Source organism: Oncorhynchus clarkii, chromosome 7 (genome assembly GCF_045791955.1).
Source record: "Oncorhynchus clarkii lewisi isolate Uvic-CL-2024 chromosome 7, UVic_Ocla_1.0, whole genome shotgun sequence".
In the NCBI taxonomy this organism is placed as follows: domain Eukaryota; kingdom Metazoa; phylum Chordata; class Actinopteri; order Salmoniformes; family Salmonidae; genus Oncorhynchus; species Oncorhynchus clarkii.
Genome location: NC_092153.1, coordinates 32,265,686 through 32,280,814, shown reverse-complemented (window position 1 = coordinate 32,280,814; position 15,129 = coordinate 32,265,686). Strand labels below are relative to the sequence as shown.

The following is a 15,129-nucleotide window of genomic DNA, read 5'->3' as shown; positions in this document are numbered from 1 at the left end:
TGTAGTCTGTTCTACAACAACTTTGTGTCTGTCTGTCTTAGTCAGGGCACTTCATACCATGTGGTGGGCCAACGATGGGAGTGGAGGAGACAAGATGACCATGAATGTCACAGCCAGTACAACCGCCTTCTGACTGTTGTTTACTTTAGAGGTAGGCCAAAGATCATTTGGGACCAGCATTGAGGGTCCTTAACATGCTGCGCGGTTCTTTTGTGACCAAGACAATGTCGACTGCTTTGTAGGAGGAGCATCAGACACACCAACTGAAGTATACTGGATTTTAAAGAATGTGATGTATCTCACAATCAGTTAATTTCACTAGCCCTCGTCTGTGTCACTTGTGTGTTTGTGTGTATAATTAACAGCTGGGCTAATGTTGGAGAAGTTAAAAGGTTTTATTGAATTCAGGAGAAGACATTTATCCTTGATGGTGTATTTTAGCATTGGACTATTCTGTCCATAAAAATATTGCTTAGTGAATATGGATGACTTTTTTCACACATGCTTATTCACTTAATTTTACAGGGGTGCCGGGGATTTCAAGCCGGGATGTGCTGTGATCCAAACACAAAACCCAGAAACTGGACATAACTGGTGTGTTTGGGATGGCGTGCAGGCACGAGCATCCACTGAAGTTCCTGAACCTGAAGAGAAGAGAGAAGTATGTGGATGTACAGTACCAATCAAAAGTTTGGAGACACCTACTCATTCAAGGGCTTTTCTTTATTTTTACTATTTTCTACATTGTAGAATAATAGCAAAGATATCAATACTATGAAATAACACATATTGAATCATGTAGTAACCAAAAAGTCATAAACAAATCAAAATATATTTTAGATTTTAAATTCTTCAAGTAGCCTTGATGACAGCTTGGCACACTCTTGGCATTCACTCAACCAGCTTCACCTGGAAAGCTTTTCTAACAGTCTTGAAGGAGTTCCCACATATGCTGAGCACTTGTTGGCTGCTTTTCCTTCACTCTGCGGTCCAACTCATCCCAAACCATCTCAATTTGGTTGAGGTTGGGTGCTTGTGGAGGTCAGGTCATTTGATGCAGCACTCCGTCACTCTCTTTCTTGGCCAAATAGCCATTATACAGCCTGGAGGTGTGTTGGGTCATTGTCTTGTTGAAAAACAAATGATAGTCCCACTAAGCTCAACCCAGATGGGATGGCGTATCGCTGCAGAATGCTATGGTAGCCATGCTGGTGAAGTGTGCCTTGAATTCTAAATAAATCAGTGTCACCAGCAAAGCACCATCACACCTCCTCCTCCATGTCACCAAGGTGGGAACCACACATGCGGACATCATGCGTTCACCTACTCTGCGTCTCACAAAGACACGGCGGTTGGAACCAAAAATCTAAAATTTGGACTCATCAGACCAAAGGAAAGATTTCCACCTGTCTAATGTCCATTGCTCGTGTTTCTTGGCCCAAGCAAGTCTCTTCTTATTATTGGTGTCCTTTAGTAGTGGTTTCTTTGCAGCGATTCGACCATGAAGGCCTGATTCACGCATTTTCCTCTGAACAGTTTATTTTCAGATGTGTCTTACTTGGACTCTGTAAAGCATTTATTTGGGCTGCAATCTGAAGTGCAGTTAATTGCCTATTTCTGAGCCTGATAACTGTAATGAACGTATCCTCTGCAGCAAAGCTAACATATAAATAACTTCCAAACTAGAGAATTAAATTTCTCCTTTATTAAGTGATATTTTATTTCATTCAACACCTGGTGGATTTGTTTGTTCAGCATTCTTCGTGGGAACTCCCCTATCATATTAGGAGCTGTTACAGAAGGCTGAGGCAGTGGCCAAACACCAGCCCCACTTCAGAATAATGGAGGACACTTAAATCAAGTTGGTCACATTTGATCCGGTCAATGGTCAAAATATACTGAGCAAAATTATAAATGCAACATGAAACAATTTCAATGAATTTACTAAGTTACAGTTCATATAAGGAAATCAGTTAATTGAAATAAATTCATTAGGCCCTAATCTATGGATTTCACATGACTGGGCAAGGACGCAGCCATGGGTGGGCCTGGGAGGGCATAGGCCCACCCATTTTGGAGCCGGGCCCAACCACTGCGGAGCCAGGTCCAGCCAATCAACTGAGTTTTTACCCACAAATGGGCTTCATTACGGACAGAAATACTCCTCAGTTTCATCAGCCGTCTGGGTGGCTGGTCTCAGACGATCCCACAGGTGAAGAAGCCAGATGTGGAGGTCTTGGGCTGGCGTGGTTACATGTGGTCTGCAGTTGTGAGGCCGGTTGGACGTACTGCTAATCTAAAGCGACGTTGGAGGCGACTTATAGTAGAGAAATTAACTTTAAATTCTATGGCAACAGCTCTAGTGTATGCCAATTGCATGCTCCTTCAAAACTTGAGACATCTGTGGTATTGTGTTGTGTGACAAAACTGTACATTTTAGAGTGTCCATTATACTGTTTAATCAGCCTCTTGATATGCCACAACTGTCAGGCGGATGGATTGGATTATCTTGGCAAAGAATAAATGGCCAATAACAGGAATGTAAACATGAGATAAATGTTTTTTTGTGCATATGGAACATTTCTGGGAGTTAATATTTCAGCTCATGAAACATAGGACCAACACTACATGTTGCGTTCATATTTTTGTTTGGTGTAGTATGGAGCAGAGGCCCGGAGTATTGTTTCTTCATCCAATGTAATGTATTTTCAGTGAATTTGGTGATGTTTTTTCCCCCTATTCAGAGAAATTAGTAATTGAAGCTGTTTGGTTCATGTCCCGTCCTACATCCGGATATTACCAGGTTCTGACAACTAGATGATGCTGTTCCTGCTATTAGGTTATTATTCTCTAAAGACCCACCCCACCCTTGTTAAAGGGATAGTTCACCCAAATAACAAAATTACATCTTGGTTTTCTTACCCTGTAAGCAGTCTATGGACCAGGTATGAAAGCAACCCATGCTTTAGCTTTGTTTACCTGGCCTCTGTTTCAACTGCTAACTTTTTAGCATGTGTGTCACAAATCCAATGCAAGCCAAATACACAACAGTGTATTTGCACTGAGATGCAGTGCCCTAGACCGCTGCGCCACTCAGGAGCCCACAATTGATTAACTTTTTCTTGGTAAATGTAGTTATGCTGTCTTTATAAGCATATCAATATGATATTTACAGCATCAAATGTGTTGTATTTGTAAAACAAACACACTAATTTCTTCTTTAGATACATTTTAAAAATTACAATTCTAGAATAAGGCTGTAACGTAATAAATTGTGTAAGGGGTGTGTCTTGGCGGCAGAGAAGTCAGGCGCAGGAGAGCAAACTCTGGGTTTACAACGGAGCAGTTTAATAATAAAAAACCCTGGATCAGAACAAACAATAAATGGGTACAAAAACCCGTCGCACACCAGAATAAACATGCACATGCACTTACAATAAACAATTCCAGACAAGGACATGGGGGGAACAGAGGGTTAAATACACAACATGTAATGGTAGAATTTAAACAAGGTGTGTGGGAAGACAAGACCAAACAAATGGAAAATGAAAAGTGGATCAATGATGGCTAGAAGACCGGCGACGCCGACCGCCGCCCGAACAAGGAGAGGAACCAACTTCAGCGGAAGTCGTGACACGTTGAAACTAAATTACTTTCGTAGCAAGTGTCTTATGAAACACATTCTTGGCATAACTGATTTGACAGAGAAATATCAGCTACATATGATAGCCAGCTACAGCTATCACCAAGCTATGCTAGGTAGTTACTGTCAGTTTGGCTAAACACAAGGTCAGCGCAGGCTTTAGCCTATACTTGTAACTGAATTAGCTGACCAACTTGAGGTGGCGAGTCGGTCAGGAGGGGAGAAGTCCTCAACTTCAAAACTTAGCTTTGCTATGAAGAGAACAATCTTAGCTTACCTCACCGTATTCACTACTGCCCTTGTTTGTTGTGATTGAATGGCTCTCATTTGCATTCAGTTATGGCTTCTAGCATTTCTTAATGAGCATTGATGAAAATCAAGGCCAAATCAGGAAGTGCAGTCGCCCTTTAAAGGCTAGAAAGCATGAATTTTTACTTACTAATGTAACACAATGTGGTCAGAGACTTAGTAACTTAGTTGTAGTCATAATCTGGCTACCAGATTATTACATATTTAATAAATTATTTACAGATATGTTCTAAACTACCACAATGCACTATTTCTCAATGTCATATGGAGGATCTACAGTTGTGGGCAAAGGTTTTGAGAATGACACAAATATTAATTTTCACAGTCTGCTGCCTCAGTTTGTATGATGGCAATTTGCATATACTCCAGAATGTTATGAAGAGTGATCAGATGAATTGCAATTTCATTTCAAAGTCCCTCTATGCCATGCAAATGAACTGAATTGCAAAATCCACTGCATTTCAGCCCTGCCACAAAAGGACCAGCTGACATCATGTCAGTGATTCTCTCGTTAACACAGGTATGGGTGTTGACAAGGACAAGGCTGGAGATAACTCTGTCATGCTGATTGAGTTAGAATAATAGACTGGAAGCTTCAAAAGGAGGTTGGTGTTTGGAATCATTGTCCTCTGTCAGCCATGGTTACCTGCAAGGAGACACGTGCCGTCATCATTGCTTTGCACAAAAAGGGCTTCACAGGCAAGGATATTGCTGCCAGTAAGATTGCACCTAAATCAACCATTTATCAGATCATCAAGAACTTCAAGAAGAGCGGTTAAATTGTTGTGAAGAAGGTTTCAGGGCGCCCAAGAAAGTCCAGCAAGCGCCAGGACCGTCTCCTAAAGTTGATTCAGCTGAGGCATCGGGGCACCACCAGTACAGAGCTTGCTCAGGATTGGCAGCAGGCAGGTGTGAGTGCATCTGCACGCACAGTGAGGCGAAGACTTTTGGAGGATGGCTTGGTGTCAAGAAGGGCTGCAAAGAAGCCACTTCTCTCCAGGAGAAACATCAGGGACAGACTGATATTCTGCAAAAGGTACAGGGATTGGACTGCTGAGGACTGGGTAAAGTCATTTTCTCTGATGAACCCCCTGCCTGATTGTTTGGGGCATCCAGAAAAAAGCTTGTCCGGAGAAGACAAGGTGAGCGCTACCATCAGTCCTGTGTCATGCCAACAGTAAAGCATCCTGAGACCATTCATATTTTTATTTTATTTTAAATTTTACCTTTATTTAACCAGGCAAGTCAGTTAAGAACAAATTCTTATTTTCAATGACGGCCTAGGAACAGTGGGTTAACTGCCTGTTCAGGGGCAGAACGACAGATTTGTACCTTGTCAGCTCGGGGGTTTGAACTTGCAACCTTCCGGTTCTTCCAACTCTCTAACCACTAGGCTACCCTGCCGCCCCATGTGTGGGGTTGCTTCTCAGCCAAAGGACTGGGCTCACTCACAATGTTGCCTAAGAACACGGCCATGAATAAAGAATGGTACCAACACATCCTCCGAGAGCAACTTCTCCCAACCATCCAGGAACAGTTTGGTGATGAACAATGCCTTTTCCAGCATGATGGAGCACCTTGCCATAAGGCAAAAGTGATAACTAACTGGCTCGGGGAACAAAACATCAATATTTTGGGTCCATGGCCAGGAAACTCCCCAGACCTGAATCCCATTGAGAACTTGTGGTCAATCCTCAAGAGGCGGGTGGACAAATAAAACCCCACAAATTCTGACAAACTCCAAGCATTGATTATGCAAGAATGGGCTGCCAACAGTCAGGATGTGGCCCAGAAGTTCATTGACAGCATGCCAGGGCGGATTGCAGAGGTCATGAAAAAGAAGGGTCAACACTGCAATATTGACTCTTTGCATCAACTTGATGTAATTGTCAATAAAAGCCTTTGACACTTATGAAATGCTTGCAATTATACTTCAGTATTCCATAGTAACATCTGACAAAAATATCTAAAGACACTGAAGCAGCAAACTTTGTGGAAATTCTCAAAACTTTTTGCCACGACTGTACTCTGTGCTACCGAGTTTGTATGCTAGCTCGGTAGCTAACTCAAGCTTGCTAATGTTAGCCCTTAGCCATGCTAGCATATAATTACATTCCAGACCAACTGTTGGCGGTGGTGAGCTAAAATCCACTAATCACAGAAAATGTGAAGTAAATAAGGAGCAGATGGCAGTGATTACAGCTGTGAGTATTTCTGGGTAAGTCTCCTAGAGCTTTGCACACTTGAATTGTACAATATTTGCACATTATAATTAGTTTTATTTTTCACGCTCCGTCAAGTTCAAATCAAATCCAATTTTATTGGTCATATACACATATTTATCAGATGTTATTGTGGGTGTAGCGATATGCTTGTGAGCCTTGCTCCAACAGTGCAGTAGTATGTAACAATTCACAACAATAACAAATCGAACAGTAACAACAACACAAAATCAAAAAGTAAAAGAATGGAATTATGAAATATATAAATATTAGGGCGAGCAATGTTGGAGTGGCATTGACTAGAATACAGTATATACATATGAAATGAGTAAAACAGTATGTTAACATTATTAAGACCAGTGTTCCATTATTAAAGTGACCAGTGATTCCATATCTATGTACATAAGGCAGCAGCCTCTAAGTTGCAGGGTTGAGTAACCGGGTGGTAGCCGGCTAGTGACAGTGAATAAGTTCAGGGCAGCGTACTTGATGGAGGCCGGCTAGTGTTGGCTATTTAACAGTCTGATGGCCTTGCGATAATAGCTGTTTTTCAGTCTGTCAGTCCCAGCTTTGATGCACCTGTACTGACCTCACCTTCTGGATGATAGTGGGCTGAACAGGCTATGGCTCAGGTGGTTGATGTCCTTGATGATCTTTTTGGCCTTCCTATGACATCGGGTACTGTAGGTGTCCTGGAGGGCAGGCAGTGTGCCTGCGGTGGGCAGACAGCGCCATCCTCTGGACAGCCCTGCAGTTGTGGGCGGTGCAGCTGCCGTACTAGGCGGTGATACAGCCCGACAGGGTGCTATCAATAGTGCATCTGTAAAAGTTTGCGAGGGTCTTAGGGGCCAAGCTGAATTTCTTCAGCCTCCTGAGTTTGAAGATGCACTGTTGCACTTTCTTCACCCCACTGTGTGGGTGGACCATTTCAGATTGTCAGTGATGTGTACGCAGAAGAACTTGAAGCTTTTCATCTTCTCCACTACGGTTCAGTCGATGTGGATAGGGGCGTGCTCCCTCTGCTGTGTCCACGATCAGCTCTTTCGTTTTATTGACGTTGAGGGAGAAGTAGTTTTCCTGGCACCACTCCGCCAGGGCCCTCACCTCCTCACTGTAGGCTGTCTCATCATTGTTGGTAATTAGGCTTACTACTGTTGTGTCGTCTACAAACTTGATGATTGAGTTGGAGGTGTGCGTGGCCACACAGGGCCCCTGTGTTGAGGATTAGCATAGTGGAGGTGTTGTTTCCTACCTTCACCACCTGGGGCGGCCTGTCAGGAAGTCCAGGACCCAGTTGCACAGGGCGGGGTTCAGATCCAGGGCCTCGAGATTAATGATGAGCTTGTTGGGTACTATGGTGTTAAAGGCTGAACTGTAATCAGTGAACAGCATTCGTACATAGTTATTCCTCTTGTCCAGATGGGATAAGGCAGTGTGCAGTGCGATGGCAAATAGTTGCCTAGCAACCTTGCAAGTTAAACCAGTAGTCATGAGTGCAAATTATTTTGTTTAATTTGAAGTTATTTCTGTTGGAGCTTACATTGTAGGGAATTGGCTGGCTTACCGGGTCCTCCATATTGCATCACACCCAGGACAAATATTTTTCGACATGAAAGATAGAAAAGTGAGGTAACTTAGCACTGGGACTTTTGATGTGTATACTAATGCAAAACCATATGTTACAGGTGGTTAGGTTTATGCTACCTACCCTTTAAATCATGTTACAGGTGGTTAGGTTTATACTACCTACCCTTTAAATCATAATGAATACTTGATCTCAGATCAGCACTCCTACTTTGAGAAGCTTTGTGAATATGGGCCAAGAGGAATTCACAGATTTCTTATCATTCATTCATTCAAGAACACAATATTCCGATTCAGATGAGGTGGAAATCTAGCCCATTTGGGCACAGACATTTCCATTTGACTAACCTACCAGGTTAGTTATTACTTATCTAGTAATGTAATTGCATGCAAATGAACAGGGCTGAATGATTACCATATGATAGCACGGTCTCTCTAACAGCACTGCGCAGGTCCTCGTCAGATGACCACCACAACTCAGCCTCCTGCTCCACGCTCTCCATCGCCTGCCAAACACAGGAGATCAAAGTTCAAAGCGTGTCATATAAACCAAACAGCTAGGCTGCCATCTCTTCAAAACGTAATCTTGTCTATGCACATGATAACCCTCATGTGCATGATAAGTCTCCCAAAAGCACGACGGCAATACATCTCATGTACAAACACTCTTAGGTATCCCTTTTATCCCTGTCTTTATTTTCAAGCAGGGCCAAACGTCTACAACTTCAGTGGCTCCCTCAAATATGCCATCAAAAAATCCCAGTGAAATAAGGCAGTAGAGAGAACTGCCATGCCAAAACAAACAATCTACAAGCCTTAGTGTCCAGGATAAGATCGAGTGTGTTGATGCAGAGTGGCAATTGGCGACACATGTCCCCTTCTTGCGACACCCTGTGGCTTTGGCACATATACATTGTACACAACCAAGAGCACTCACTTTGAGACACTTGAGGGCCAGACAGGCAGTCTGCTGGAGCTGGACATCTGTTCCTCAGGATTTCCGTGTAGTAGACTACAGCCTAAGAGGATAATAAGACAATTAGGACATAAAATCCATCCAATTTTGAAATTATAGCATGTCATATTTTTTAGTAAGACTTTGTTTAGTTTTCCCAGACTCCCAGTACTTCAATAGAGAATCTCCATTGAGAATGTTTTTTAATCCTGGACTAGGCTAAATCTGTGTCTGGGAAACCGGTCCTACAAGTACTTCACTAACAAAGTATAATGTGGTAAATCTATCATTAGGGTAAATATTTCATTATGAACATGGTTGAGCATGGGAGAGGTTTTCAACCCAAGTGTAAAGGCCATGATTAAAGACTCCGCTATACGAAATGAGCATTAGCAGAATCAATGACTTCCATCCGCAACAACAAAGAGCACAAAATGAGAGGCTAATCTCAACCAAAGTTCTCAAGCAGCTATCACGTTGCAGAGAGTGAAGCAAACTCCTGTGCATTTGCAGAATCTGTGTGGGTGCTGACGATTGCAGCCTCTTGCCTCACGCTATCTTTGAACTGCTGCTCATATCACTTAGTTTAATCAATTGTAATTAATACCATACCAACTGAGGGAGGCATGATGGATCTAGACTACAGCTACAGTGAAGAATAATTAGGATGGGATGCTTGTGTTGTCCTTTGGTAATGGATTAATGTTTCGTATGTATACCAGGACTCTTTGAGAATAAATAAACAATTTATAAGTAAAGTAGTATACATACATGAATATATTATTATTAAACATTTATTAGCATTACAATTATTGAGCATTTATACATTTCTGTACCCCTTTATCATGATATCCAATTGGTAGTTACAGTCTTGTCTCATCGCTGCAACTCCTGTACAGACTCGGGAGAGGAGACAGTCAACAGCCGTGCTCCGAAACACAACCCTACCAAGCTGCACTTCTTCTTGACACAATGCTCGCTTTACCCAAAGCCAGCCACACCAATGTGTCGGAGGAAACACCGTACACCTGGTGACCGTGTATGTGCCACAGGAGTCCCTAGAGAGCGATGGGACAAGGACATCCCTGCCGGCCAATCCCTCCCCTAACCCGGACGACACTGGGCCAATTGTGCGCTGCCCCATGGGCCTGCGACAGAGCCTTAACACGGACCAGGATCTCTAGTGGCACAGCTATCACTGCAAAGCAGTTCCTTAGACCACTGCGCCACTTGGGAGGCCCTTTTATTGAGCTTTTATACTCAGCAAACAATAAACATCCTCTCACTGTCAATTGCGTTTATTTTCAACAAACCTCCACATGGGTAAATATTTGTGTGGACATAAGAAGATTCAACAAATGAGGCATAAACTGAACAAGTTCCACAGACATGTGACTAACAGAAATATAATAATGTGTCCCTGAACAAAGGGGAGTCAAAAAGTAACAGTCAGTATCTGGTGTGGCCACCAGCTGCATTAAGCACTTCAGTGCATCTCCTCCTCATGGACTGCACCAGATTTGCCAGTTCTTCCTGTGAGATGTTACCCCACTCTTCCACCAAGGCACCTGCAAGTTCCCGGACATTTCTGGGGGAATGGCCCTAGCCCTCACCCTCCGGTCCAACAGGTCCTAGACGTGCTCAATGGGATTGAGATCCGGGCTCTTCGCTGGCCATGGCAGAACGCTGACATTCCTGTCTTGCAGGAAGACATTCCTGACATTCCTGTCTTTCTCATGTGGTACCTTGCGGGAAGGGTACCACATGAGGGAGGAGGATGTCTTCCCTGTAATGCACAGCGTTGAGATTGCCTGCAATGACAACAAGCTCAGTCCGATTATGCTGTGATACACCTCTAAATCGATCCCGCTCCAGAGTACAGGCCTCGGTGTAACACTCTTTCCTTCGACGATAAATGCGAATCCGACCATCACCCCTGGTGAGACAAAACCGTGACTCGTCAGTGAAGAACACTTTTTGCGAAGGTGGGTTTGTGCCCATAGGCAACGATGTTGCCGGTGATGTCTGGTGAGGACCTGTCTTACAACAGGCCTCAAGCCCTCAGTCCAGCCTCTCTCAGCCTATTGCGGACAGTCTGAGCACTGATGGAGAGATTGTGCGTTCCTGGTGTAACACGGGCAGTCGTTGTTGCCATCCTGTACCTGTCCCGCAGGTGTGATGTTCGGATGTACTGATCCTGTGCAGGTGTTACACGAGGTCTGCCACTGCGAGGACGATCAACTGTCCGTCCTGTCTCCCTGTTGTGCTGTCTTAGGCGTCTCACAGTACGGACATTGCAATTTATTGCCCCGGTCATATCTGCAGTCCCTGTCTCCTAAGGCACATTCACGCAGATGAGCAAGGAGCCTGGGCATCTTTCTTTTGGTGTTTTTCAGAGTCAGTAGAAAGGCCTCTTTAGTGTCCTAAGTTTTCATAACTGTGGCCTTAATTGCCTACCGTCTGTAAGCTGTTAGTGTCTTAACAACCGTTCCACAGGTGCATGTTCATTACTTGTTTATGGTTCATTGAACAGGCATGGGAAAGAGTGCTTAAACCCTTTACAATGAAGATCTGTGAAGTTATTTGAGTTTATAACATTTAAACAAAAGTGTTTTTAAACATCAATAATCATTTAGAATGATTTAAGTTATACCAATCTATACTGAACAAAAATATAAACGCAACATGTGAAGTGTTTCATGAGCTGAAATAAAAGATCCCAGAAATGTTCCTCTGTCACAGTGAAAAGTCTTGTCTGTTTCGGCTACGTCACTTTGAGTAATGAAGTATAAAAAACATTGAAAAGGCAAATGACAGCATACCCTGTTTCTGGATGATAACATCAGCCACGCGAATACAACAACAGGTTGTATACATGTTCATTTAGTGATATTGATATTATTGTTATAAAAACAAGGCAGTTCGCAGCTGCTATAGTAAAAGGCCATCAACAGCCGCTATGGGTTTTAAAGGGTTAATTAAACAACATGATCATTACACAGGTGCACCTTGTGCTAAGGAAAATAAAAGGACACTCTAAACTGAGAAGTTTTGTACCGCAATACAATGCCACAAATGTCTCAAGTTTTCAGGGAGCGTGCAATTGGCATGCTGACTGCTGGAATGTACACCAGAGCTGTTGTCAGAGAATTTAATTCAACGTAATTTTAGAGAATTTGGCAGTATACCCAACTGGCCTTACAACCGCAGACCACATGTAACGACGCCAGCCCAGGACCTCCACATCCGGCTTCTTCACCTGCGGGATTGTCTGAGACCAGCCACCTGGACAGCTAATGAAACTGAGTATTTCTGTCTGTAATAAAGCCTTTTGTGGGGAAAAACTCATTCTGATTGGCTGGACCTTGCTCCCCAGTGTGTGGGCCTGTCTCCCAAGTGGGTGGGCCTATGCCCTCCCAGGCCCACCCATGGCTACGCCTCTGCTCAGACATGTGAAATCCATAGATTAGGGCCTAATGAATTTATTCATTCTTTATATGAACTGTAACTAAGTAAAATCATTGAAATTGTTGCATTTATATTTTTGTTCAGTATATTAAAAAGATTTGTCCTCGCCCTAACCTTGGTCCTGAAGGCCACCTTGGTCCTGAGACAGTTGCTGGCAGCCTGAGACACCTTGTGGTTGGCTTCCATCTGGGGGCTGGCTAAGCGATGGAGGGTACAGCCCAAGGGCAGCAGCTCAGCGATGCACCTCCCTTTCAGCTTCTTAAAGGCCATTCTCCTCTTAGGACTCTCCATAGCACACAACAGGTACACTGAAACACACTGAAAGATTTGAGGTTAGGGACAGTCCAAACATATTGGAATTTTGCTACATAATTTCTTCCATCCTAGCCAAGTTTCCCCATCTGCTTCAATGCATCTCCCCTATCTCAAGGTGCTTTGGTACTTATTCACTAAACCTTTCCGGGCGCTAACTTTACCACATGTCAATATAGTCTACCAGTCTAACTGTCTAGCCTGCTCTCTATCCAGGGCTGTAGCTACATATGAGGACACCGAGGTCCGGACCTCTATAATGTTTTCTAGTTTGAAAAAAATAAACATGTACACAGTAAAGAAAGTCTTTTACAGGTCAACATCTAAATATTATTCCCAGCATTGATCAAAACTCAGAACGCATATATTCTTGATTTGACTGAGCTCTAATCGCTCCTGCCTCTTTGCGAACTAATGGAATAATGAACAGTGGTTTCCCACTGGGCATTGACATCAGTTCAACGTCTAGTTGAAATTTGTATTTATTAATTTTATTTCACCTTTATTTAACCAGGTAGGCCAGTTGAGAACAAGTTCTCATTTACAACTGCAACCTGGCCAAGATAAAGCAAATCAGTGTGACAAAAACAACAACAAAGAGTTACACAAACAAACACACAGTCAATAACACAAAATAAAATAAAAATAGAAAAATCTATGTACAGTGTGTGCAAATGTAGAAGAATAAGAAGGTTGGCAATAAATAGGCCATAGAGGTGAAAATAATAACAATTTAGCATTTATACTGGAGTGATAGATGTGCAGATGATGATGTGCAAGTAGAGATACTGGGGTGCAAAAGAGCAAGAGGGTAAGTAATAATATGGGGATGAGGTAGTTGGGTGTGCTATTTACAGATTGGCTGTGTACAGGTACAGTGCTCTGTAAGCTGCTCTGACAGCTGATGCTTAAAGTTAGAGAGGGAGATATAAGACTCCAGCTTCAGAGATTTTTGCAATTCGTTCCAGTCATTGGCAGCAGAGAACTGGAAGGAAAGGCGGCCAAAGGATTTTTTGGCTTTGGGGATGACCAGTGCAATATACCTGCTAGAGCGCGTGTTGCTCTGGTGACCAGTGAGCTGAGATAAGGCGGGGCTTTACCTAGCAAAGACTTATAGATGACCTAGAGCCAGTGGGTTTGGTGCCGGATATGTAGTAAGGGTCAGCCAACGAGAGCATACAGGTCGCAGTGGTGGGTAGTATATGGTGCTTTGGTGATAAAACAAATGCTAAATGTGAGTCTGGAAGGAGAGTTTACAGTCTAATCAGACACCTAGGTATTTGTAGTTGTCCACATATTCTAGGTCAGAACCGTCCAGAGTAGTGATGCTAGTCGGGCGGGAGGGTGCGGGCAGCAATTGGTTGAAGAGCATGCACTTAGTTTTACTAGCATTTAAAAGCAGATGGAGGCCATGGAAGGAGTGTTGTATGGCATTGTTTGGAGGTTTGATAGCACAGTGTCCAAAGAAGGGCCAAATGCATACAGAATGGTGTTGTCTGCGTAGAGGTGGATCAGAGAATCACCAGCAGCAAGAGCGACATCATTGATATATACAGAGAAAAGAGTCGGCCGAGAATTGAACCCTGTGGCACCCCCATAGAGACTGCCAGAGGTCCGGACAACAGGCCCTCCGATTTGACACACTGAACTCTATCTGAGAAGTAGTTGGTGAACCAGGCGAGGCAGTCATTTGAGAAACCAAGGCTATTGAGTCTGCCGATAAGAATGTGGTGATTGACAGAGTCGAAAGCCTTGGCCAGGTTGATGAAGACGGCTGCACAGTACTGTCTTTTATCGATGGCGGCTATGATATCGTTTAGGACCTTGAGCGTGGTTGAGGTACACCCATTACCAGCTCGGAAACCAGATTGCATAGTGGAGAAGGTACGATGGGATTCGAAATGGTCGGTGATCTCTTTATTAACTTGGCTTTTGAAGATTTTAGAAAGGCAGGGCAGGATGGATATAGGTCTATAACAGTTTGGGTCTAGAGTGTCTCCCCCTTTGAAGGGGGACCACGGCAGCTTTCCAATCTAGGAGGATCTCAGACGAAACAGAGGTTGAATAGGCTAGTTATAGTGGTTGCAACAATTTCAGCGGATCATTTTAGAAAGAGAGGGTCCAGAGTATCTCGCCCAGCTGATTTGTAGGGATCCAGATTTTGCAGGTTTTTCGGAACATCAGCTGTCTGTATTTGGGTGAAGGAGAAGCGGAGGGGGGAGGGGGGGGGGGGCAAGTTGCTGCAGGGGATGCTGAGATATTGGCCGGGGTAGGGGTAGCCAGGTGGAAAGCATGGCCAGCCGTGGATAAATTCTTATTGCAATTATTATCGTAGATTTATTGGTGGTGGCAGTGTTTCCTATTTCCTAGTGTTTCCTTTCCTATCCTAGTGCAGTGGGCAGCTGGGAGGAGTTGCTCTTATTCTCCATGGATTTTACAGTGTTCCAAAACAGTCAAGTCTGGGGTGAACCAAGGGCTATATCTGTTCTTTGTTCTACATTTTGTGAATGGGGCATGCTCATTTAAGGAGAGGGTGGAGAGGAAAGCACCTTTAAAGAGCAACCAGGCATCCTCTACTGATGTGATGAGCTCAATATCCTTCCAGGATACCCGGGCCAGGTTGATTAGAAAAACCT

At 43.6% G+C, this 15,129-nt stretch overlaps 1 protein-coding gene across 2 annotated transcripts; it reads right to left on the bottom strand.

The window, feature by feature from the left end:
- Positions 1-427: 427 nt before the first annotated feature.
- LOC139414190 (RIPOR family member 3-like) lies at positions 428-12,725 on the bottom strand. Of its 2 annotated transcripts, XR_011634867.1 has the most exons (4): positions 12,296-12,725; positions 8,696-8,777; positions 8,174-8,264; positions 428-644 (listed from the first exon to the last, which is right to left on the bottom strand). XR_011634867.1 is itself a non-coding variant. In XM_071162078.1 (3 exons), exons 1-3 carry the CDS (start codon positions 12,470-12,472, stop codon positions 8,236-8,238), a joined length of 288 nt encoding a protein of 95 aa, XP_071018179.1. In that variant the 5' UTR covers positions 12,473-12,725; the 3' UTR covers positions 8,147-8,235. The 2 variants fall into 2 exon arrangements, 1 of the variants encoding a protein (XP_071018179.1); XM_071162078.1 differs by lacking the exon at positions 428-644 and having other exon boundaries at positions 8,147-8,264.
- Between the last annotated feature and the right edge of the window lie 2,404 nt (positions 12,726-15,129).

Bases quoted from the DNA above. Each gene is read 5' to 3' on its own strand.
- LOC139414190 (XM_071162078.1), bottom strand. From the start codon at position 12,472: ATGGAGAGTCCTAAGAGGAGAATGGCCTTTAAGAAGCTGAAAGGGAGG. The intron at 8,778-12,295 runs GTTAGGGCGAGG...TTATCCTCTTAG, and splicing joins AGGTGGCCTTCAGGACCAAG to GCTGTAGTCTACTACACGGA. The intron at 8,265-8,695 runs GTGAGTGCTCTT...TGTGTTTGGCAG, and splicing joins TGGCCCTCAAGTGTCTCAAA to GCGATGGAGAGCGTGGAGCA.